The sequence below is a fragment of the Phyllobates terribilis genome, unplaced genomic scaffold (assembly GCF_046119375.1).
Source record: "Phyllobates terribilis strain yellow unplaced genomic scaffold, ASM4611937v1 Scaffold_9__5_contigs__length_417890890, whole genome shotgun sequence".
NCBI lineage: Eukaryota > Metazoa > Chordata > Amphibia > Anura > Dendrobatidae > Phyllobates > Phyllobates terribilis.
The window spans coordinates 111,392,639-111,419,192 of record NW_027362769.1 but is presented as its reverse complement, the minus strand read 5'-3'; the positions used below and the strand labels follow the sequence as shown (position 1 = coordinate 111,419,192).

At 45.0% G+C, this 26,554-nt stretch overlaps 1 protein-coding gene across 4 annotated transcripts in view; it reads left to right on the top strand.

Moving 5' to 3' along the window:
* RAPGEF4 (Rap guanine nucleotide exchange factor 4) overlaps window positions 1-26,554 on the top strand; it is a 370,796-nt gene that overhangs the window by 224,475 nt on the left and 119,767 nt on the right. For 2 of the 4 annotated variants that reach the window (XM_073646932.1, XM_073646935.1), the window contains 4 exons: window positions 176-237; window positions 9,705-9,785; window positions 11,788-11,894; window positions 25,072-25,193. In XM_073646932.1, coding sequence (XP_073503033.1) covers window positions 176-237; window positions 9,705-9,785; window positions 11,788-11,894; window positions 25,072-25,193 — 372 coding nt within the window. The remainder of the gene's footprint in view (window positions 1-175; window positions 238-9,704; window positions 9,786-11,787; window positions 11,895-25,071; window positions 25,194-26,554) is intronic. The other 2 variants (XM_073646933.1, XM_073646934.1) reach the window with 2 other exon arrangements.

The following is a 26,554-nucleotide window of genomic DNA, read 5'->3' as shown; positions in this document are numbered from 1 at the left end:
CAGAAGCATTTATTACAACACTAACTAGGACTGATCACCACAGGAGAACTTCCACTTTTACAGCAAATTTCCCCACCGTTTTTCAATCTTCAGATATTCCTAAAGCTTCACGTTGAATTATATTCACTTTTTTTTTCTTGCCAGATCTCAATAACTAGTGATTTATTTATTTCAGGGATATCTGACAAAGAAAACATGAATAGCGGCATGTGCTCGGGATCAAAAAACTGTAACAAGGTAAGAAAGATGTGGATATGATAATATTGCTATAGTTAGAAAACTCTTGCACATAATGACAAAATTTAAAAGGGTTAACCAAACAAAAGAAAATATACATAACTGAGCTCTAAAAAGTAAGACATATAATTTAATGTAATTCAATTTATCCAATCGGTAAGAGATTTTCTATGGTCTCTGGATACAGGAGAGAGTTTACCGTGTTGACACATGACCTGAGCTGTGTGTGAAATGTATACACTGTGATGTGCCTAGTGCATAGCAGGCTGGGCAGCACATGACACAGGAAATTTCTCACCACTCCTCAGGCTTTGCACTAGGTGTATAACAGTGTTTACATTTTACTTGGAGGTTTGCTCTTAGCTAATAAAATGAAACAGATCCCCCACTCCAATGTATTATGATCTAAATAGGGCATATTATAATAGGGTTAATTCAACTGATTTTTTTTTGTAAGTGTAAATATAAAATTGGGGATAAGTAGTAATGATATGCATCTCTAGCTGTCATAGGTGTGTCAGAGGTGGCAGACAGTCGCCCTGCAGTGGTTTGCAGGAGAGCTCCACGTTTGGCAATGCAGACAGCTGCCTAGTAGGAGGTTGTGTTTATGATCCAGCGACTACCTCCCTTTAGTCTGGGTGTATATATACCTGGTGTATCTAGGTGGGCGTCGCCAGTTATACTCATTTCTACTTTGACCTTGGCTGAAGCAGCATCACGTCCTCTCTGGAGTCTTGAGGCCGTGTGCCCTGTTGGAGTTCTTCTAAAGCTAAGTTGTTATTCCCCTGTGTTGTCTTCCCATTTTGTCTTTAGAGTGCTAGCGGAGGTTGACTAGTGCTCATCTCCTGCCACCCGCAGCTATAGCCTTACGCCAGGGATAGTAGGGCGAGACACGTGATCGGCGACAGCTGCGGAGGCTGTATAGGGATGTTAGGGGGAGACAGGGTGATGCTAATCCAGATTAGGAGGTCACCTCTTCCCCCTTTCCCTAGTGTCTGGGCTTCCTTTCCCTTTCCCCTCTGTGTTGCACTTACACCTGGCGTGACACTAGCTTTATAAAGACATGCCTGGGTAAATATTTTACTTCTCTATGTATGTCCGGGTAAGACCCAATATATAACAATAACATTCTACAATTGCGCTGGATACAGAGCGAAGATTCACAGACAGTGAGCCGAGCCTCTACAGTGACCCAAAGCCAACACAAGAAATATACTCCAGTCTGAGACTGTCACGTTGGTGGGCGTGGACCCACTGCACCACGGGTCGAGCTTACCCTGGACGGGCATAACTAAGCGACTACCTGGTCTTCAGTAGAGCCTCTGATGGTGAGGTTAGGCTTGAGCTACAGTTAGCACCACTCCAGTGCAGTCCCTGGTACTGCAGCAGTTGACCCCAAGGGTCAAGGTCGCAGGTACAGACTAGGAGTGTCAGGCAGGACAGGGCCTGGATTACTGGTAGTATGGACACTGGTCTCCTTCAGACAGACCGGGTTCTGGTACAGGTGCAGGTTCTGGCAGGACGGATTCAAAATCATGTTTGGTTACAGACTGTACAGGTTCGGGTTCTGGTTAGCAGGACAAGTTCAGGAGCATGGGATAGACTCGGGTATAGGATCGCAGGACGGGTACGGGAACATAGGACAGATTCTGGTACAGGGTCGCAGGACAGATACAGGAACACAGGGACCTAACAACGGACTAGTGGGCTAAGGACACACTATGTAATGAAGTAGCTCAGGCTCCTCCCTACAGGGGAGGGTGCCTTAAATACCTAATGCCTCTCAGCTATAGGGTGGGGACATTTCCAGAGTGCACAGCTGTCCCTTTAAGAAGCAGGGAGTGCACGACCCCCCCAAGCACGTTGCCAGGAGACCTGTGAGGCTGGCGTTGGAAGCTGGGAGCCGCGATGGGAGACAGAGCAGGGGATAGCGCCGAGCGGCTGTGGCCATAGGCAGATTATAATGAGGGCAATCTGGGCTGCCGCCTGGGGCCTGAGACTCCGGGGGTGCCCATGGCCAGATTGCCCTCACTATAATGTTTGGTGCACCGCTATTGGTGGCGCAAGTGGAGTCGTTGTATATCTGGGGACTTTTTTGCCTGAGCCCCGGACGTCCTGTGACTACTGCACTTAACTGTGCAGAGCAGAGGAGGGTTTCGCCGGTCCCCAATCAACTGAGTGCCCTGCAGTCTTAGCTGCCGGCAGGCACTGTACTTCGGCGTTCTGCTGTGCCCGGCGGCATCATGGTATAGCAGACGCAGCCGCGTGACGCACCCCGCTGTGCGTGGTTGTGTCGGCCAGCCTCCGTGTCACGGAGCTCGGGAGACTTGAAGAACAGGATCCAGGAGTGTGGGCCGGACCGGACTGGAGGCAAGCCGTCCAGCAGGTGAGCGCTATGTGTCTGGATGCTCCAATCAAAGGCTGTGAAGCATGCAAAAATGTATTTGTATGTAGCTGAGGTTGTATATATCTGCAAATGTTGTGTGTATATATGTGAATATATCTATGTATGTTGAATTGTGTGTCTTTGTAGATGTGTGCGTGCGTATGTGCGTGTATGTATGTGTGTATATATAGGGAGCTGCGTGCGGCCTCATAGTGTATCTAATAAGCTGCGTGCAACCTCATAGTGTATATAGGGAGCTGAGTGTGGCCTCATAGTGTATATAGGGAGCTGCGTGCGGCCTCACACTGTATATAGGAAGCTGCGTGCGGCCTCATAGTGTATATAGGGAGCTGCATGAAGCCACACAGTGTATATAGGGAGCTGCGTATGGCCTCACAGTGTATATAGGGAGCTGCGTGTGGCCTCACACTGTATATATAGGGAGCTGCGTGTGGCCTCATATTGTATTTATGGAGCTGCGTGCGGCCTCACAGTGTATATAGGGAGCTGCGTGCGCCCTCATAGTGTATATAGGGTGCTGCGTGCGGCCTCACACTGTATATAGGGAGCTGCATGCTGCCTCACACTGTATATAGGAAGCTGCGTGCGGCCTCATGGTGTATATGGGGAGCTGCGTGAAGCCACACAGTGTATATAGGAAGCTGCGTGCGGCCTCATGGTGTATATAGGGAGCTGCGTGAAGCCACACAGTGTATATAGGGAGCTGCGTACGGCCTCACAGTGTATATAGGGAGCTGCTTGTGGCCTCAGATTGTATCTAGGGAGCTGTGTGCGGCCTCACAGTGTATATAGGGAGCTGCGTGCGGCCTCATACTGCATATAGGGAGCTGCGTGCTGCCTCACACTACATATAGGGAGCAGCGTGCGGCCTCACACTGCATATAGGGAGCTGCGTGCGGCCTCACACTGCATATAGGGAGCTGTGTGCGGCCTCACACTGCATATAGGGAGCTGCGTGCGGCCTCACACTGCATATAGGGAGCTGCGTGCGGCCTCACACTGCATATAGGGAGCAGCGTGCGGCCTCACACTGTATATAGGGAGCAGCGTGCGGCCTCACACTGTATATAGGGAGCAGCGTGCAGCCTCACACTGTATATAGGGAGCTGCGTGCGGCCTCACACTGTAAATAGGGAGCTTCGTTTGGCCTCACATTGTATATAGCGAGCTGCGTGCGGCCTCACACTGTATCTAGGGAGCTGCGTGCCGCCTCACACTGTATATAGGGAGCTACATGGAGGCTCATACTGGATATAGGGAGCTATGTGGGGACTCATACTGGATATAGGGAGCTATGTGGGGACTCATACTGTATATAGGGGGATGTCCACATACTTAATTGTGTTCAATATTAAGTCATGCAATTAAATTAAAATTATTATAATTAATAAGTTAATATTAATATTGAGCACAATTAATTTCAGCCTATGGCTTCGGCCTCCACAACAGTCACGGTCTCTCATGTGGCCCCTCGGGAAAATTAATCTCCCACCCCTGCTCTATTTTATATAGTGCTGTGTTATGTTTAGTGCTGTATACAAGTGAAACATTTTATTTTATGGACGCCACTATCTGTCTTTTTTTATCTACAGATCTGCACCAGAGCACCTGTGTGTTACTCACATGACCTATCACATGATTTATCAAAAAGGGATCAAGTGACAGGTCACTTGATCCATTGGGTACTTGGGGGAAGCCACGCCTTCTAAACTGCCCGGGGTCTTGTCTGCTCTTAATCCACCCCTGGCTGTGGCGATGAGCATGTCAGTGTCCCTGATGGGAGGCAAGAGAGGAACCATGCAGGGATGCCGGCATTACAGAGACTAAAAGACATTTCTGCCGTAACGCACACCACTTTCTATGGTTTAGATTATGATAAATTGCGAGTTTCACAAAAAAATTGTCGAAATGAAAACTTTTACCCCAGAATTCTGGCAGAAATTGATGAAATGGGGTCTTAGTGTGTAATGACACAGTGAATATTAACATGTCTCATTTATAGTGAATATAAAAAGTTCATACACCAAAGTAAAAATGCCAGAGTTTTGTAGTTGAAGAAATTCATACCAAGAAAAATAATTTCAGAACTTTTTCCACCTTTAATGTCACCCATAATCTGTGCAAATCCATTGAAAAATAAATTGAAATATTTCTGGTTGGAAATAGAAAAATAGAAAACTAAAATAATGTGGGTGCATAAATATGAACACCCTTAAACTAATACTTTGTTGAAGTACCCTTAAAATTTATGGCAGCATTTAGTCTTTTTGGGTAGGAGTTTATTAGCACTGCACATCTAGAATTGGCAATCTTTTCCCACTCTTCCTTTCAGTAGATCCAAATCTGTCAGATTGAGAGGGCATCTCCTGTGTATAGCACCCTCTTCAGGTCACCCACAGATCTTCTATTGGATTCAGATCTGGGCTCTGACTGGGCCACTTCAAAACTTTGATCTTCTTCTGGTGGAGCATTTTTTTTTGCTCATTTAGAGGTATGCTTAGAGTCATTGTCATGCTGAAAGATGAAATTCCTCTTCATCTTCAACTTTTTAACAGAGGTCTGAAGGTTTTGTTGCAAAATTCACTGATATTTGGAGTTGCTTATAATTTCCTCCACCTTGACAAATGCCCCAGTTAAAGCTAACTAAAAGCAATCCCAAAGTTTCATTCTGCCTCCTCCATGCTTCACTGTGGGTATGGTGATCTTTTGATAATGCACAGAGTTGGCATTGCATCAAACATACCTTTTGGAATTATGGGCAAAAAATTTAACGTTGGTCACATCAGACCATAACACGTTTTCCCACATGCTTTTGACAAACTTAATGTAGGTTTTTGTAAAATGCGTCCTACGTCATCCACACAGTGTCCTCCATTTCGCTCCTGCGTAGGTGTACTTCTCTCTTCTCCTCTGAGGGCAGAGAAAAGTACTGTAGTGTGCAAGCGCAAGGAAAGGTCAAAGAACGCCAGTGCATTTGAGAGAGAGAAAAGTACATCTGCACAGGAGCTTGATAGAGGAAACTGTGTGGATGACTGTGTAGGATGCGTCAACCACATAAAGCAAAAAGGAGCACTGCGATCGCAAGAAAAGAGGAGGCGCCGCATCAAGACCAGAGACGCCCATCGGACCGGACTGCATGGTAGGTGAGTATAATGAAACTTATTTTTTGTGTTATGCAGAACGCATCGGGGACATACATACACAAAACTAGTATGCTCTCACAGAGGACCAGCATCCTACTTTATATAGAAAAAAAACTGATGACAGGTTACCTTTAATCTGCACAAAGCGTTAATTTAGTTTAGTGTTAATTGTTGCACAAATTTTTGGAAAAACAGCAATTTAGCTGAAAGATGCATTTTTTTAAATGAAGTAAAACATTGAGGCTATGTGCCCACGATGCAGAAATGCTGCATATTTTTTACGCTTCTCCCTGGCAGGAAAAACGCATGCGGATTTTACATGCGTTTTTCCCGCCAGGTAGAAGCGTTTGTAAAGCGTTTTTGCATGCATTTCTGCATTCGGGTTATCAAGCGCTTTTCCAAGCGATTTTAGCATCACTTGGAAAAGTGCTTGACAACTTGTTCACACTATATAAATCCATGCAACCGGCATGGATTTATAGTAGTGTGACCCAGTTAGTTAAAAAAAAGGAATAAAATGGTAAAAAATAAAAAAATGAAGTTTATACTCACCTTCCGTGTCCTCCCGGTGTTCTCTCTGCCGCGTCCGGTGTGTTGGGCGGCTCGCGGTGGTGTGAAGGACCTGCGGTGACGTCATTGAGCCATGTGATGGGTCACATGACTCAGTGACGTCATGGCAGGTCGTTCAAAACAGCGGGAGCATTGCAAGAGAGCGGACGCAGCAGAGATAACACCGGGAGGACATCGGAAGGTAAGTATAAACTTTATTTTTTATTTTAAATTCTTTTTTATACAGTTTCTATGGTACCCGGGTCTGGATGAGAGTCTTCTCTCCTCCAGACTTGGGTACCATCCGCACATTGAAACGCATATAATCCGTGTGTACAAATGTACTGACACAGATTATATGTGTCTCAATGCAAGTCAATGGCGGCGATTACGCTGCGTATCCGCAAAATTAATGGACATGCTGCGGATTTTTGAGCGCAGCATAAACGCTGCGGAAAAATCCGCAGCATGGGCATTGACAGTGCGGCTTGTCATTGGGGACCATGGGGTGCGGATTACCAAGCGTTTTTGAAGCGTTTACGCTGCGGAAATTCCGCAGCATATAGGCTTGTAAAACGCTACATGGGCACACAGCCTGAATCCAATATCTTACAAGAATAATATATCTGTTATCTGTGTAAACTGAAAAAATAAATCTGTAAGTTTTATTGATTTCTTTTGAAACAAGTTGGTAGTCTGTTAAAAAAAAAAAAAAGATATGCACTATAACTGGGGATCTCTCAAGGAAATAAATCAATAATTATGTATTTATTAACACATGATATGTAAAGACAACAAAACACATTTAAAAACAATTAAAACTGCCCTAAGGCACATGATTTCAACTTATAGACTTCAAATAAAGAGCCACGGTAATACCCCTACTAGCTACAGGAACTATTGCAGAAAAGAATACCGTATATAAACCAATTGATTATAAAAAGCTCATAAATATATTAAAAACAAGCTAGCCTAAAAGTTGTTCAGAAAGATTATCATATGGTACAGATAAAGTGTATAATACACAAAAAATAAAGTGCAAATGCATATATGGATTGTTCACATAATTATCATTTATTTGTCATGGCACTTTAATATGTTTATTATGGGAACAATCCATATATGCATTTACACTTTATTTTTTGTGCATTTTGCACTTTATTATTTTGTGTAGTATACACTTTATCTGTACCATATGATAATCTTTCTGAACAACTTTTAGGCTAGCTTGTTTTTGTTATATTACTTGTCATAGCCTCTCTAATATATTTATGAGCTTTTAATAATCAATTGGTTTATATATTCTTTTCTGTAATAGTTGCTATAGTTAGTAAGGGTATTATCATGACTCTTTATTTGAAGTCTATAAGTTGAAATCATGTGCCTTTTGGGCAGTTTTAATTGCTTTTAAATGTGTTTTGTTGTCTTCACATATCATGTGTTAATAAAAACATAATTATAGATTTATTTACTTGAGAGATCCCCAGTTATAGCGCATATCTTTTTTTGTTTTTTTATCATGTCTGTTTTATATGCTTTGGGTTGATTTCTATTAATTATGTGGGTGATGCCCGCCCTCTTTGTTGTTAATGCCTTATATATAAGGTTGGTAGTCTGAGACGCAGATTAGCTGGGTTCGCATTTATACAGTGCATTCCGCACCTGAATTGCAAAAAAAACCCCCTGAGGTTTATAAATTTTCTCCATTCAAAAGTCTATGAAAATCTGACAGCTCATAAATGAAAGACAGATGTCATCCGTGTGCTGTCCAATGGTTTTTGAGGATTCATTTGTATTGGCTAGTCTGTAGGACATGTACTAATTTTTATTTTTAGGGGTAGAAGATCAATCCTCAAAAAAGAAAAGGAAACATGAAAAGACCCATAGGCTGTAATGTGCTTACATGCTGTCTAGACACGCCGAAAAAAATCGGAGATATGTCCAATTTTGATTCGAGTGTCAGATCAAAATCGGCAATGCAAGTCTATGGGTCCATGAAAAAATTCTAATCACAATTGGATGACATTGCCACGGAACAGCAGAACGGAGAAGACAAACAATTTTTTATTTTTTTTTCCTTCAAAATGTCCACATCCGAAAAAAAACTGATGCCACTCTCATCAAACTCTGATCAGAATAATTGGACCGTTTTTTCCGGATGTAGAGAAATCGGTTGTGTGACTCTACCCTAATTATACAATCCTGAAAATGAATACTGCCTGCTCCTGCATTGAGGGCTGTTAACCATTTTTCCTTCTAAATGGAGGCAGCAGAAAGTCCAATACTATGTGTTACTAGTAATTATTTTACTGATCCAATTTGGTCACCTATGGCAGAGAGATGTTTTGTTAGCCAACGATTCCAACTCATTATTTATGACATATCCGTAGTATACACCATAAATGTCGGATAAACCTGATGGGACCAACACCTACTGTATCTCTAGACCCGGGTCATCCGATCTCCCATTCCTGCTCGTATCCAACCACCAGTGACTGGAAAGCTGGTGGCACATACTGCGGATCTCTCCTTTCAATGCTATGGAAGTTTCGAATATAGCCGGCAAATAGCCAGCCACCCTCTCCAATACATTTAAATTGTTTTTTTTTTTTTTTTTTTTACGAGATACAACCATGGCGTATGATGTTCCGATAGATGTTAGTCCTTTCTCAGGGACCACTTCTATCTCCAGATCAGAGAGTCCCTGTTCTGGCTGATAACTGACCACCAGTGAATGGAGAGGTGGCGGTGCATCCACTCACTGGTGCACGGATGCCTGCCGGGAGGTGGTATCGGGGAACCCTGTTCTGCATTTATCAGATACTTATGGCACATCCTATTAGGTGACGTATTGCACTAATCTGACTGATTGCAAAATTACATCCTTCATTATAATATTTTACAGCTCAAATAGATGGATTTCTATCCCTTTTTTAATCCCGTAAAATTCATTAAAATGCCATTGGCCTCAATGTGTAATATTAAGCCGCTCATGTTGTTACTAAGTGCTCTGCTCCATATCTTAACGTTTATCAGCTTCCCCTGTAGTTTTATAACTCAGTGGTCTTGAGATATGTTAACCATAAAATATATTGACATAGTAAGCTCCTTTCATTCCCCATAAGTACTAGTTATAATTTATAAACTTAATCATTTTAGATCTTTTTCTTTTCACTGATGTATAATTTATACAGTTCTATCATTTTATTTCATTTTATGTTTCTGCATTTCTTCATTTTTTCCCCACAGATCTTTTTCTTTTATGTTTTCATGAACCTGATTATTTTCTCCTTGTGATTACTAATATTTATTTTTCTTTGTATTTATGTTTGTATTTTGTTTATTTTTGGTTACGTCTTATTTTTCAGACCCCCCTCATTGAAAATCAAAACACGCCTCGTCCAGCTAAAACCATTACAGAGGTAATGGGATGTCGGAAAATGGATAAGGTGCATACTGATACCAAGGCATCCTTATCAGGATTTTAGACAGGATTCATGCTAATGTCACAAAATGCAAGCGTGTGAAATGGACCTGGTAGCTCTCTTGGCAGGTTTCCCCCATAATAACATTTAAAGAACCATCCATAGGATAGATGATAAGATTGCTTTGGGTCCGTCTGATTGGGCCAACACCAAGCTCAAGATGCTCTGTGTAAATGGAGCATCAGTGAGCATGTGCGACCACCACTAAAAGACTGGGAATCTAGACATAGTCGCACATACTCAGTACCATTCCACTCACCCTAGGAAATTTTGAGACCTTTATTCTGGTGATTGGTGAGTTTCCCAGCACCTGGACCTCTAGTGACCATCCATTTATCATCTACACGGTGGATGGGTGAAATATATTGTCTATGGGACAACCACTTTAAGGTTTTCATTAAAGAGTAACTAAACTTGGAACTTTTCTTTAATAATTTTGTCCAGCATGGAAAGTTCTGGAACTTTGCATATCATGTTATTAGGAGATTTGTCTTTATTCCTGTAATACAAATTGCCTGTAAGTGGCTTAAAAATCTCGGCTTTTCCCCAGTCTATTTTAAGAACATGATTATTTGGAGTACAGATGATGGCAGTGAAATGGTCAGCACTTGTCTCCTCCACTGAATGATCAGCTTATCCCTACAGTTAGTGATACACAGGTGCTGAGCCGACCCATCACTGCCATCATCTGTACTCTGTAGGAATTCACGCTCTCAGGTAGGCATTAGGCCGCGTTCACACAGACATAGGATTCTTGTGTCAAAATAATGTGATGTTTATTTCTAAAGGTTGAACAGCACCGAAAAATAAAAACCATAAACACAAAATCCCAACTAAACAAAATAGACCCTGGCTACTCCTACATGGCTGGGCTAGTCCCAGTTTGGTCAGACAAAACGGCTATTGTCCGTAGAAGCCAGTGACACTTGCAGTTTGGTGCACACGGCCTGTGCAGTCTTTTCTCAGAGAAAGGTTCTGTCTTGACTGACTCTCCTGCTCCAATACGATCCACTCTGGTCAGCTTCTCCCGGCAGACTCCACTCATTGATCTGTTCCCCAGCTCACAGAAAAACACAGTGAACCCATTTCCTGGTTATAGTAAAAACTAGGCAGGTGCATCTAATCAAACCCTGCAGAGCTAGGATTTACCCTGTCCTAGCTGGCTCTGCTTCAACTCCAAATAAATGCGTTCTGAATTAAACGCAGCTCTAGGTCGGGCAAATAGACCGGGGACAGCAGGGGTTTGGAAGCCACTTATAGGGATTTTTTTTTACAGAAGTGAAGACAAATCCCCTAATAAAGTGATTTGCAAAGTTTCATAACTTTCCATACTGGACAAGATTATTTTAATAAATAGTAGTTATACTTTAAATGTAGTTTCATCTTTTAACACTTTAGGTAGATTATACATAGCTATAAACTTAAATTAAAAAGTGAAGTGACTATGCGAACACTTTGATTTGCAAAATATATAGTCACACCTAGAGCTGTATTATTAATATGGGTGGTTACTGAGCTTAAATCTGCCGGCAATTCTTGATATGTATACTGGGTTTTGTAGAAGCTCATAAGTATTAAAAGATGAGCAAAGTTACAAAAAGTTTTTTTATGCAAATTATGTGTAAATGCACCATGAAAAATGATATTCAAAGATAAAACTACACTTGACAAGCAAAGCATCGAACAGCCAAACACCATAAAGGTGAATATGATGCATGATTAATAAGTGAACACTTTCTACAACCAACACGCTATCATTGCACCTTAGATTGCCTTTTTTTCGCAAAAACCTGATTTCTATACTTTTCTCCCTATCATATGTGCCTTGTTTAATATCAATGGGCCAATTGTCATTTTATGCAGATGTTTATGAGATAATGTGAAAATACCTGTTTATATTTGAATCTGTGAGTAATTATTTTCTTTTTTTTTATTATTTAATTTATTTTTATGTACAAACATTTAGGTCCCATCTGAGCGTATCCTCAGGGCTGGGAAGACTTTACGCAATGCTATCCTTTCCCGTGCACCTCACATGATCAGAGATCGCAAATACCATCTGAAAACGTACAGGTGAGCAAGACGTGTGTACTTACGGTGCAGACAAGGTGTGCACTTACGGTGCAGACAAGGTGTGCAGGGTTACAGTTTTACCTTACTTGATGTTGTCTGGCAGGATAGTCTGTGTATAATCGCCCAACATCAGTTATCATTGGTGTCTTCTAAAAAAAAAATCTGTATATGTCCAAATTGGTATTCACCACTTTCTAGAAAAAATAAGTTACTAAATTAGAATCATAGAATGTTAGAGTTGGCAGGGACCTCCGGGGTCATTGTGTCCAACCTCCTGCTCAATGCAGGATTCACTAAACCATCTCAGACAGATGTCTGTCTCTGTCCAGCCTCTGTTTGAAGACTTCCATTGAAGGAGAACTTCCTACCTCTCGTGGCCGCCTGTTCCACTCATTGATCACCCTCACTGTCATCTAATCTGTATCTTCTCCCTTTCAGTTTCATCCCATTGCTTCTCGTATTTCCATGTGCAAATGAGAATAAGGATGATCCTTCTACAGTGTGACATCCCTTCAGATATTTTGTAGACAGCTATTAAGTCTCCTCTTAGCCTTCTTTTTTCTAGCCAAACATACCCAGATCCTTTAACTGTGCCTTGTAGGACATAGTTTACAGTCCGCACACCATTCTGGTAGCTTTTCTCTGTACTTTTCCAGTTTTTCTATGTCTTTTTTTTTTTAAAAATGTGGTGCCCAGAACTGGATACAGTATTCCAGATGAGGTCTGACCAAGGAGGAGTAGAGGGGCGGTGTTTTGACCGTAAATTGTTATCTGTTCCAATCAGAGTTGTATTTAGGGTTTTCTTTACCTGGGGAAAAGTATTCTGCTCACTGCCAAAATACAATCTATGCTATATGGACAAAACGATTGGGACAGACGTCATAATCGTTACTAACTTTTGGGATAGAATGGCTGGTGGTAAAGAGCTCCTTGATACCAGCGCGGTCCTGTAATTAGAGCCACCAGAGTTATAAGTCCGTTCATGACGTTTCTTCCTTTCTACATTTTCCCTCATCACTTGTGAGTGATGTTATTGAGAAGTGGAAGGAGCCGCAGCATCTCAGCTATGAAGTGCAGACCACGTAAAGTTACAGGGCAGCGGCCGAGTGCTGAGGAGCAGAGGGCTTAAAGTGTATCTGTCATTTTCTAAAAGTTTTTATGTATTACATTATATTGCATAGTGTTGCTGATCAGAAGAGTCCGTGTCCTGAAACCTCCACTGATCGGTCAAACGGTCGTGAACAGCGCAGTGTACGGGTTCAATAATACATCTATAGGTCTGTACACTCACTCTCACAGACCCATAGACTTATTATTGAGCCTGTACACTGGTTTCTGCATGCAGCTCATGCAGGAGCTGCGCACTTTAGAGCAGATTTTTTGACCAATCAGTGGGAGGTCTCAGGTCCCGGACCCCACTGATCAGCAACGCTTTACAGCCCCTGTAATATATAAAGACTTTTAGAAAAAGGATGTTACACTTTAAAAATCACCAACACTCTGCCTACTCAAAACCTTCTCTGGCATTAACATCAGCACAAAAATTCAGCCTTACACCACCAAGCACAATGCCGAGCGTCTGATGGAGTGGTGTAAAGTCACCACCACTGGACTCGGGAGCAGATGAAACATGATCTGTGCAGTGACAGATCACACTTCTCTATCTGGTGTCTGATGGACGAGTCTGGGTTTGGCGAATGCCAGAAGAACGTTACCTTCATGACTGCATTGTGCCCTCTGTAAAGTTTGGTGGGAAATGGTTAAAGTTATACGGTTGTTTTTCAAGAGTTGGCCTTGGCTCCTTATTTCCAGTGAAGGAAAATCTTAATACTTCAGCAAACAAGATATTTTGGACAATTGAAGCTTCCAACTTTGAACACAGTTTGAGGAAGTCCCCTTTTTGTTCTCCATCACTGTGCCCCAGTGCACAACGTCATTAAAGGCATGGCTGGGGGAGTTTGATAGAATTTGACCAGTTGCACAGAGCCCGGACCTCAACCCCATTGAACACCTTTGGGATGACTTAAAACAGAGGTTTCAATCCAGGCCCTCTCCCCCATCATCAGTGTCTGACCTCACAAATGCTCTTGTGGATGAATGGGCAAAAAAATCCCACATATGCCTCCAAAATATTGTAGAAATCCTTCCCAGAAGAGTGCAAGCTGCATTGGTGGGAAAGGGGGGACCAATTCCATATTAATGCCTGTGGATTTATAATGGGAGGTCATAAAAGCTCCTGTAGGTGTTACGTGTAGGTGTTCCAATACTTTGGTCCATAAAGTGCATGTGAAATGTTGTGAAAAAGCTAATAAAGAAAAAAGCGAACAACAACAAGCCCCATGATACAACGAACAAAACATACATGATAACTAGTGATGAGCGAGCATGCTCGTTACTCGAGATTTACGAGCATGCTTGGGTGTTTTCTGAGTATCTTCAGCATGCTCGGTTGTTATGTTTTCGTCACGCCGTGCACATGATTTGCGACTGTTTGACAGCTTTAATACATGTGAGGAATGCCTGTTTCTTAGGCATTTCCTCACATGTATTAAAGCTGTCAAACAGTCGCAAATCATGTGCACGGCGTGATGAAAACATAACACCCGGGCATGCTTGCCGAAAGGGTTAACAGAACATGCTCGCTCCTCAGTAGTGATAACAAATCAATCCTAATTCATTGCCAGGATTATAACCCGATGAAGAAAGATGGCAGCTCTCCAACCATCTTACAATACTCTGCGAAACCTTCCGATATTTCCAACGTTAAGTAACTTTCTGTCTGAGTTGTTCTAGGGATAAGTTCTACCTCACTGGGCCTGTTTGCAGCTAAAGTAATCATTTGTACATTGGCCATCTCTGAAGTAGCGTTAGCATAAAAATTGAAATATTCTTTCCCCTTGCCAGTTCTCATTTGTTTTCATGGTTGCTTAAACAACACATCCTGCCAGCTGGGTTCTTATACTCAATATTCAATTATCAAAAATTTGCCCTGGCTTCAATCCCAACTTAATGCTCAATTGCAAGCGCATAAATGCATGTTGTCAGCCATTGTTGTTACTAGAATTTGGAAATATATTAACAAGTCCATGCACATTAAGATATGTGAATTTAGGTTCATTTTCTTATATTTAAAGGAAAAATAGTTAAATAGGAGTATTTTTAATTGCATTTATCTTAAATATATTATTTTTGTTTTCCTTTTTAACTCTAAAGTCTATCTCCAACCTAAAAACTAAGGTTGACTGGAGTCCAACACTACAATTTCGGGTTCCTATAATTTTGACAACACCCTATTTTTTATTGAAAGTCTTTGGATCAAGATTGGCAGAACTATCACCACTTTTATGGCCAGTTTAAAAGGGCTTTTAGGGGCAAGGGAATAATAAAGACAATTAATAGATGAACAAATACATTGAAATCAGTGTCTGAATTGATATTTAAATGGAACTGAAGTATTATTTGTAGATCTGAAGCCTGTGTCACTCCAGCTCTATTCTCCGCCTAGTGCCGCCTCCTCCTGCTTGACTGACAGCTCCTTTGCCTGAACTCACACAGCACAGAGGCTGATTTCTCAGTAGTTGAGGAACGGACTGGCCATGTAAAGGTATTGCTGGATTTGTTTTTAAAAATGCAACATGCACATATAAATAGTTTGGAGGGTAAAATCCTGCTGTCAGACACCTTTCCGACGTGATACGTAATAGTACGCACTACATCGGCAACCCCTGTTCAGCATGGGCTCCGGCGCTGAGCCCGCACTGAACCGGGCACATGTCAGCTGATTTACACCGCTGACATTTGCCCGCAACAGCCGCGGGCGGAATTTTGATCCACCCGCTGCTGTTAACCAGTTAAATGCCACTGTCGATCTCTGACAGCGGCATTTAACTTGCTCTTCCGGGGAGCGCGTCCTATGCCCCGCCCATCGGTGACCCGTCAGGTGATCGCGTGTCACCCATGGATTGGCATGACAACCCGGGGTCTGCAGCAGACCCCTGTGGTTGTCATGTCTCGATTGCTATGAGCGCCACCCAGTGGTTAGCGCTCATAGCAAGTGAGCATTTCTACTACATAGAGGCGATGAGCAGATCACCTCTATGTAGCAGAGGCGATCGGACAGTTGCTGCTTCTAGTCTCCTATGGAGACTATAGAAGCAAGCAAAAAGTGTAAAAAAAAATGTTTTTAAAAATATTAAAAAAATATCTAAAAGTTTAAATCTTCCCCCTTTTGTCCCATTCAAAATAAAATAATAAAAAATAAACCCCACCTACACATATTTGGTATCGCTGCGTTCAGAATCGCCCGATCTATCAATATAAAAAAATAATTAATCCGATCGGTAAACGGCGTAGCAAGAAAAAAATTCCAAACGCCAGAATTACGTTTTTTTGGTCGCCGCAACATTGAAATAAAATGCAATAACGGATCTACCCCAAAATGGTATCAATAAAAACTTCATCCCAGTGCGCAAAAAATAAGCCCTCACTCGGCCCCAGATCCCGAAAAATGGAGACGCTACGGCTCTTGGAAAATGGAGCCATTTTATTTTTTTTTGGGCAAACTTTGGAATTTTTTTTCACCACTTAAATAAAAAAGAGTCTATACATGTTTGGTGTCTACAAACTCGTAATGACCTGGAGAATAATAATAGTAGGTCAGTTTTAGCATTCAGTGAATATGTTAAAAAAAAAAAAAAAAACAACAACTGTAGAATTGCTTTTTTTTTGCAATTTCACCACACTTGGAATTTTTTCCCGTTTTCCAGTACACAATATGGTAAAACCAGTGATGGCGTTTAAAAGTACAACTCATCCCGCAAAATATAAGCCCTCAGATGGCCATATTGAACAAAAAATAAAAAAGTTCTGGTTGTGGAAAGAAGGGGAACAAAAAATGAAAACGCAAAAACGGAAAATGCTCTGGTCATTAAGGGGTTAAATGGTCACCCATTCATTTGAATGTGTCTGATGTGATACCAAATTTCTAGGCAAAGTATTTGTACTTTTGGACCTGGCACAACTTAGCTGATTTTTAATGGGTCCTTAAACATTAAAACAAGTCAATATAAATATGACAACATTAGACAATTGCAAAAGGCAAATAGCAGAAATTATAACTTCAGATTTTGGTCGTATTCAGTTGCATTAAATATTGCTTTTTTGTGAGATGTCCATTTAATATTTTTTTTTATAGTCTTACCCTCTTGATATTATTGGGTGTCTCACAAGAACTGGTAATACAGTTTACAAAATTTATACTGAAACTACATTGAGTTACCCTTAAGAGTTTCTATTAATTCTTCAGTATTCTCAACTCTGGCAGATCGAGAATGCTGTTCTCCGTGTTGCTCTCAGAAGGTATTGATTTTATTTATGGAGATACAACCAGAAGGAAATCTACTTTTCCCAATTGGAAAAAGTAAACAATTTAGCTCTTCCCTACCGGCTAAAACATTATATTGTGACACTTACAGGGAGCTTCCATCAGGCACCTCAACCAGACGGTCAGAACCCTACTTTGTACTGTCGGAAGTATCAACTCCAAAACATTGCTGTCTACAGGTAGACATCTCGGATTTTTGACTGATAACCCAAGTTATGTTTCAAAGCCCTGAATGGATCTGACATTGTCTTACAGTTACCGCTCTGGTCACACCATAAATGCCATTCTTTATTTTTTTGGAGGAGAGCTATTTTGCATTTTTATATCATGCTTATAGATAAAACTGGATGTATGCCAACTTAAGAATAATCACACAATAAATGTCATAAAACACAATTGTAGCGCCGGCGTCCCTGCCCTCTGCTAGGCAGGGACGCTGTTCCCCTCACCTCCCTGCTCCGTGCCCGGCGTCCTCCTCCCGCTCTGCTGGCAGCGCGCGCTCCTTCCCGGCCACTGTGCTTAGGGCGCGCGCGCTCTCCCTTCCTCTTAAAGGGGCCGCGCGCGCCGTCCTAAGGAGTCCCCGGCCAATGGCCGGAGGACTTCACCATATATAAGGCACCTCCTCCAAAATGGAGGTGTCCGAGCAATGTTGTTGCACTGTTCTACTCTGCTTCAGCCCTCAGGTCCCGTTGCCAGTTACCTGCCAGTTACCTGCCTGATTCCTGCCAGAGTCCTGCCAGTTTGCTGTCTGTTTCCTGCCTGTTATTCCTGCTACCTGCTCGCTAGCCTGAGGTCCGACGGTCTGCCTTACAACTCCTGTCAGTCTGTCTAAGGACCAGCTTGCCCGCTCACCTGGGAGCGCTCCTCCGCTACCTGCCTGCTTGTCTGCCCGGAGGCTCCGCCGTCACGTGCTGTGACCACCAGCTATTCCAGAGACTCTTGCCCGCTCACCTGGGAGCGCTTCTCCGCTACCTGCCTGCTTGCCTGCCCGGAGGCTCCGCCGTCACGTGCTGTGACCACCAGCTATTCCAGAGACTCTTGCCCGCTCACCTGGGAGCGCTTCTCCGCTACTTGCCTGCTTGCCTACCTGGAGGCTACGCCGTCACGTGCTGTGACCACCTGCTATTCCAGAGACTCTCGCTTGCTCACCTGGGAGCACACATCCTCCATCTGCCTTGCTAGCCTACCTGGAGGTTCAGCCATCACAGGTCGTACCTACCCTTTACCTAGAGACTGCCCCGGTCACTTGCCGTGACCTCCAGCCCGTTCACCCAGAGACTGCCCCGGTCACTTGCCGTGACCTCCAGCCCGTTCACCCAGAGACTGCCCCGGTCACTTGCCGTGACCTCCAGCCCGTTCACCCAGAGACTGCCCCGGTCACTTGCCGTGACCTCCAGCCCGTTCATCCAGAGACTGTCCCGGTCACTTGCCGTGACCTCCTGCCCGTACACCCAGAGACTGTCCCGGTCACCTGCTGTGTCTGCCTGCCTGGTCGCCACCCGCTCCCTTACAAGGACCGCCCCCTTGTATAGTAGCTCAGAGGTTCCGCCTCCCAGACCCGTTACAGTTTGCTCGGGCCATGGAACCCGGGGGCACCCAAGCTCCCTCGCTCTCGGACCTCTGTCATGAACTGTCCCGTCAGAGGTCCCAACAGGAGTCCATCCTGGGTCACCTGCGGAATGTCAATTCTCGCCTGGATACTCTGACTGCTCCACCAGCAACCACCGCCAGTGCCATGACTCGCAACCCGGCAGCTCCGCTGCCCACCAATACCATGGTATCCTACCCCGGACCCCGGCTTTCTGCACCTCCTCGCTTCGGAGGCGACTCCGCCCAGGCTCGGGGCTTCATAAATCAGTGCACCCTGCACTTTGAACTATTGTCCCACCAGTTTAACTCCGACCGGGCCAAAATTGCCTTCATCATGTCCCATCTCACCGGGGAGGTCCTGGCCTGGCTAAATCCTCTATGGGAGAGAAGAGACCCCCTGGTGTCCGACTTGCCTGCCTTCCTCACGGCTTTCCGGAAAGTCTTCGACGAACCCGGACGGAAGACCTCATCCGCATCATCTCTGCTACGCCTCCGTCAGGGAAGTCTCACCGTGGGCCAATATGCCATACGGTTCCGTACCCTTGCCTCGGAGCTGGCCTGGGATAACGACGCTCTGGTATCCGTCTTCTGGGAGGGTCTGTCCGGCCGTATTAAAGATGAACTTGCCGGTCGGGACATTCCTACCACTCTCGATGACCTAATAACTCTTGCCACCTGGATTGACCTACGGTTCCAGGAGCGTGCCAAAGAGGTCACCCGTGAGAGGAGGTTTCCACGTCTAGCTCCTACCTTTCAGAAACCCGTCACTCCCTCCGTCTCTCCCCAGGTACACTCTCCTGAGTCTATGCAGGTCGACCAGACCAAGATGGTCAAAACCCGTCAGGACTTACGCCGTGCCGAGGGGAGCTGCTTCTACTGTGGCAGTAAGGAGCACCGGATCCGTGCCTGCCCAGAGAGGTCGGGAAACGCCTGTGTCTAGGTTCGCTCAGAGAGGTCGACCTAGACAAGAATAAATCCTCTCCATCTCTGCTGCTGTCAGTTTCAATCGTCTGCGGGGAGAACCGTTATTTCGAACTAGCCCAACTGGACTCTGGAGCAGCCGGGAATCTTATTTCACAGTCCCTGGTAGAGAAATACCGCATCCCCACCAAACCTCTGGCTGTACCCTTGTCTGTTGCTGCCGTGGATGGGGGCCTCTTACCACGTCCCATCCAACTCATCACCGAATCCATTACTCTACAGGTGGGAATGCTGCATTCTGAGAGTATCTCCTTTCATGTTCTGCCTGGACTCTCTCACGCCCTCTTGCTAGGTCTACCTTGGCTCCAGAGACATGCACCCGTGCTTGACTGGCAGACCGGAGAAGTCCTTCGCTGGGGACAGGACTGCCATAAGACCTGTCTGGTTCCCGTCCATCCCGTCCGTCCTTCTCCTACCCCAGCTAATCTACCTGGACTTCCGATTCCTTATTGGTCTTATGCTGATGTCTTTAATAAAAAGGAAGCAGAGACACTACCCCCTCATAGACCATACGACTGCCCTATCGACCTGTTACCCGGTACTACTCCTCCCCGTGGGCGTATTTATCCATTATCCGCTGCTGAGACCCGGTCGATGTCCGAATATATTGAGGAGAATCTGGCCAGGGGATTCATCCGGAAATCTACCTCCCCGGCGGGAGCAGGCTTCTTCTTCGTAAAAAAGAAGGACAGCTCTCTCCGTCCCTGTATAGACTATAGAGGCCTTAACCAAATCACGGTGAAGAATAAGTACCCCCTTCCGCTCATTCCGGAGTTATTTGATCGTCTGAGGGGGGCTAGAATCTTCACCAAACTGGACCTCCGTGGGGCGTACAACCTGGTTCGTATCCGTCAGGGGGATGAATGGAAGACGGCATTCAACACCCGGGACGGCCACTATGAATATCTGGTAATGCCCTTTGGTCTCTGTAACGCTCCTGCCGTCTTTCAAGAGTTGGTCAATGACATCTTCCGGGACCTTCTCTACTCCTGCGTAGTGGTGTACCTGGACGACATCTTGGTCTTCTCTCCGGATCTCCAGACTCACCGGAGGGACGTTCGTCAGGTCCTGCTCAGGCTCAGGCAGAATCACCTCTTCGCTAAATACGAGAAGTGCCTCTTTGAGCAGACCTCGCTTCCGTTTTTGGGCTACATTATTTCTCAGACCGGCCTACGAATGGATCCAGAGAAACTGTCTGCCATCGAGAAATGGCCTCGACCGGAGGGGTTGAAGGCCATTCAGCGGTTCCTGGGCTTCGCCAACTACTACCGCCTCTTCATACCACACTTCTCTTCCCGGACTGCCCCAATTTCCGCGCTCACCCGTAAGGGTACTAATCCCAAAGAGTGGCCGCCCGAAGCAGAGGAGGCCTTTCTTTCCTTAAAACAGGCCTTCTCTTCCGCCCCGGTGCTGCATCGCCCGGACGGCAACAAGCAGTTCTTCCTGGAAGTTGACGCCTCCTCCTCTGGAGCCGGAGCGGTACTTACTCAAAAATCATCTTCCGGGAGGATGGTAACTTGCGGCTTCTTCTCTAAACTCTTCTCCTCCTCAGAGCGCAATTATTCCATAGGAGACCGAGAGTTATTGGCCATCAAACTGGCATTGGAGGAGTGGCGTTACCTGCTCGAGGGGGCTCTTCACCCGGTAATAATTTACACTGACCACAAGAACTTGGCTTATCTCCAGCATGCCCAGAGACTTAACCCGCGCCAAGCCCGGTGGTCCTTGTTTTTTGCTCGCTTTGATTTTGTTCTTCATTTTCGCCCGGCTGACAAAAACGTCAAGGCGGACGCCTTGTCTCGATCCTTTCTGGTGTCTGATCTCGAGGAAGATCCGAAACACATCATCGATCCCGCCAGAGTAATGCAGGTGGCTCCCGTGAGTCTAAATCGTCTCCCTCCCGGAAAGACGTTCGTATCAGTACCTGATTGGGAGAAGATCCTTCACTGGGGTCACTCGTCTAAACTGGCTGGCCATGCCGGTCAGAAAAAGACCCTCCAGCTTATTACCCGGCACTACTGGTGGCCTACCCTGCACAAGGACGTAATAGACTTTGTTTCTGCCTGTGTGTCCTGCGCCCGCAACAAGGTTCCGAGACATCTGCCAGCCGGTCGCCTCCTTCCGCTCCCAGTACCTGCTGCCCCCTGGCAGCATATAGCAATGGACTTTATAACAGACCTCCCAGTCTCTGCCAGTTGTACGGTCATTTGGGTGGTCGCTGACCGCTTCTCCAAGATGGCTCATTTCGTTCCCCTGCCAGGCCTCCCGTCTGCACCCGAGCTAGCTAAAGACTTTATCCGCCACATCTTCCGTCTTCATGGCCTGCCCCTCCACATCGTGTCGGATCGTGGGGTACAGTTCACCTCACGCTTCTGGAGAGCCACTTGTAAACTGCTAGACGTCACCCTGGACTTCTCTTCCGCTTACCACCCACAGTCCAATGGTCAAGTGGAGCGGATCAATCAGAACCTGACCAGTTACCTCCGGCACTTCGTTAATGCCCATCATTCAGACTGGGTGGATCTCCTACCATGGGCCGAGTTCTCTTATAACAATCACGAGAGCGAATCCTCCTCCAAATCCCCGTTTTTTGTAGTCTTCGGTCAGCATCCTCGGATTCCTTTTCCTGTCTCCACCTCTGTGGACAACCCGGCTGCGGAATCTCTCGTTGGCAAATTTTCCTCCATTTGGGAGAGTACCCGATCCGCACTCCTTCAGTCGTCCGAACGGATGAAAAGACACGCTGACAAAAAACGCCTGGATCTTCCACAATTTCGTCCCGGAGATAAAGTCTGGCTCTCATCTAAATATGTCCGACTCAAGATACCTTCTTACAAGTTAGGGCCTCGGTTCATCGGCCCCCTGGAGGTCATCAGTCAGATCAACTCGGTGGCCTATAAATTGAAACTCCCGGCCAACTTACGGATCCCTAACTCCTTCCATGTATCTCTCCTCAAACCTGTGGTACTTAACTCTTTTTCCAAGTCTACAGGTACGCCTCCTGCTCCGGTTTCTGCTGAGGACGAGTTTGAGGTAGAGAACATTCTTGCCACCAAAAGGGTAAGAGGAAAGACCTTTTTTCTAGTAGATTGGAAGGGGTTTGGTCCTGAGGAGAGAACGTGGGAGCCCCGGGAGAACATCCATGCCCCTCTTATCCTTGCTAAATTTCTGTCTGGCCTAAAAAAGGGGGGGCCTAAAGGGGGGGGTACTGTAGCGCCGGCGTCCCTGCCCTCTGCTAGGCAGGGACGCTGTTCCCCTCACCTCCCTGCTCCGTGCCCGGCGTCCTCCTCCCGCTCTGCTGGCAGCGCGCGCTCCTTCCCGGCCACTGTGCTTAGGGCGCGCGCGCTCTCCCTTCCTCTTAAAGGGGCCGCGCGCGCCGTCCTAAGGAGTCCCCGGCCAATGGCCGGAGGACTTCACCATATATAAGGCACCTCCTCCAAAATGGAGGTGCCCGAGCAATGTTGTTGCACTGTTCTACTCTGCTTCAGCCCTCAGGTCCCGTTGCCAGTTACCTGCCAGTTACCTGCCTGATTCCTGCCAGAGTCCTGCCAGTTTGCTGTCTGTTTCCTGCCTGTTATTCCTGCTACCTGCTCGCTAGCCTGAGGTCCGACGGTCTGCCTTACAACTCCTGTCATTCTGTCTAAGGACCAGCTTGCCCGCTCACCTGGGAGCGCTCCTCCGCTACCTGCCTGCTTGCCTGCCCGGAGGCTCCGCCGTCACGTGCTGTGACCACCAGCTATTCCAGAGACTCTTGCCCGCTCACCTGGGAGCGCTTCTCCGCTACCTGCCTGCTTGCCTGCCCGGAGGCTCCGCCGTCACGTGCTGTGACCACCAGCTATTCCAGAGACTCTTGCCCGCTCACCTGGGAGCGCTTCTCCGCTACTTGCCTGCTTGCCTACCTGGAGGCTACGCCGTCACGTGCTGTGACCACCTGCTATTCCAGAGACTCTCGCTTGCTCACCTGGGAGCACACATCCTCCATCTGCCTTGCTAGCCTACCTGGAGGTTCAGCCATCACAGGTCGTACCTACCCTTTACCTAGAGACTGCCCCGGTCACTTGCCGTGACCTCCAGCCCGTTCACCCAGAGACTGCCCCGGTCACTTGCCGTGACCTCCAGCCCGTTCACCCAGAGACTGCCCCGGTCACTTGCCGTGACCTCCAGCCCGTTCACCCAGAGACTGCCCCGGTCACTTGCCGTGACCTCCAGCCCGTTCATCCAGAGACTGTCCCGGTCACTTGCCGTGACCTCCTGCCCGTACACCCAGAGACTGTCCCGGTCACCTGCTGTGTCTGCCTGCCTGGTCGCCACCCGCTCCCTTACAAGGACCGCCCCCTTGTATAGTAGCTCAGAGGTTCCGCCTCCCAGACCCGTTACAACAATAAATAATAAATATTACACTGTGTGCAGAATTATTAGGCAAGTTGTATTTTAGAGGATTATTTTTATAATTGATCAACAACTATGTTCTCAATCAACCTAAAAGACTCATAAATATCCAAGCTTAATATTTTTGGAAGTTGGAGTGTTTTTTTTTTTAGATTTGGCTATCTTAGGAGGATATCTGTTTGTGCTGGTAACTATTTCTGTGCATATAATTAAGCACACCTTATATAGGGTGTTAATGTCATTAGTCAACACCCCTCCTCATTACAGAGATGCACATCACCAGATTTACTTAATTGGTAGTTGGCTCTCAAGCCTATGCAGCTTGGAGTAGGACAACATGTATAAAAAGTATCATGTGATCAAAATACTCATTTGCCTAATAATTCTGCACGCGGTGTATAAAACAAATTATATAAATATTACATTTTTAGGTAAGACATATTGTTATATTTATATTTTGTATGATCGGTAGAAAAAATAGAAAAATCAGCACTCACCATTTAATTAAAAATAGTGTCCTTTATTTAATGTGGACGAAGCGCTTGGATAGGCGCGAAACGCTTGTTGTCCTGATTCATCTCCCCGCTTCCCCTTCTTTTCTAAAAAGATTGTCTCGCCACGTGAAATAAAGGACACTATTTTTAATTAAATGGTGAGTGCTGATTTTTCAATTTTTTTCTACCGATCATATGAATTTGTGAATTTTTTTCTTGCACCACCGTTTGAATAATTTCGAAGGTATGCTCTTAAATAACATGTATTCTTTTTAGCTGATGATGTGTTGGTGCCATTTTCTTTCATAAGTTATATTTATATTTTGAATGTCTTGAACAGACAATGCTGTGTAGGAACGGAATTGGTGGATTGGTTGATGCAGCAAAGCTCATGTGTTCATTCCCGGACGCAAGCTGTGGGCATGTGGCAGGTGCTACTGGAGGAGGGAGTCCTGAACCACGGTAAAGATATAGTTAGTTATTACATTTGTGATTTTCTTAACAGGGCATGTGTATTGTGCTTTTTGCCATGTTTTTTGTCTAGATATTTTATGTAGCTCGGAAACTGAGAAGGTTTCCTCCAAATGAAAATTACTGTGCTATTTCTTCAGAAAGCTTTGTAACCTGCTCCACAGCTTATTTCTTTAGCTGCTATATATATATATATATATATATATATATATATATATATATATATATGTATATATATATATACAGTAGTGTTCAAAATAATAGCAGTCCAATATGACTAACCAGATTAATCACTGTGTTTGGTATAAATTATGTTACCACATGTCAAACAATTTACCAGTTGGTGCAGTAGATTGTAAGAAAACCAACAGACTCCGCATTCATGATCTGCAGGTTTTTGATTCTGTGTATCTGAATAATTAATTGTAATGAGGTGTGTTCAAAATAATAGCAGTGTGGAGCTCAAGTAGTGAGGTCAATCATTCTGTGACAAAACAGGTGTGAATCAGGGGGCCCTTATTTAAGGGTGAAGCCAGCACATGTTGTACATGCATTTATCCTTGAAAGCCTGAGAAATATGAGTCATTCGAGACATTGATCAGAAGAACAGAGTACTTTGATTAAAAAGTTGATTGGAGAGGGTAAAACTTATAAAGAAGTGCAGACAATGATAGGCTGTTCAGCTAAAATGATCTCCAATGCTTTAAAATGGAAAGCAAAACCAGAGAGACGTGGAAGAAAATGGAAGACTACCATTCAAATGGATCGAAGAATAGCCAGAATAGCAAAGGCTCAGCCAATGATCAGCTCCAGGATGAAGAAAAACAGTCTCAAGTTACCTGTGAGTACTGTGACAGTTAGAAGACGCCTGTGTGAAGCTAATGTCTTAGCAAGAAATCTCTTCAAAGTCCCACTGTTAAAAAAAGACATATGCTTAAGCGGATACAATTTGCCAAAGCACACATCAACTGGCCTAAAGAGAAATGTAGAAACATTTTGTGGACTGATGAAAGTAAAATTGTTCTTTTGTGGTCCAAGGGCCGCAGACAGTTAGTCAGATGACCCCCAAACTCTGCATTCAAGCCACAGTACAGTCTGAAGACAGTGAAGCATGGGGGAAGCATCATGATATGGGCATGTTTCTCTTACTATGGTGCCAGACCTATTTACCACATACCAGGGATCATGGACCAGTTTGCATATATTAAAATACTTGAAGAGGTCATGTTGCCTTATGCTGAAGAGGATATGCCCTTGAAATGGGGGTTTCAACAAGACAACGATCTTAAACACACCAGTAAATGAGCAAAATCTTGGTTACAGTCCAACAAAATTTAGGTTATGGCGTGGCC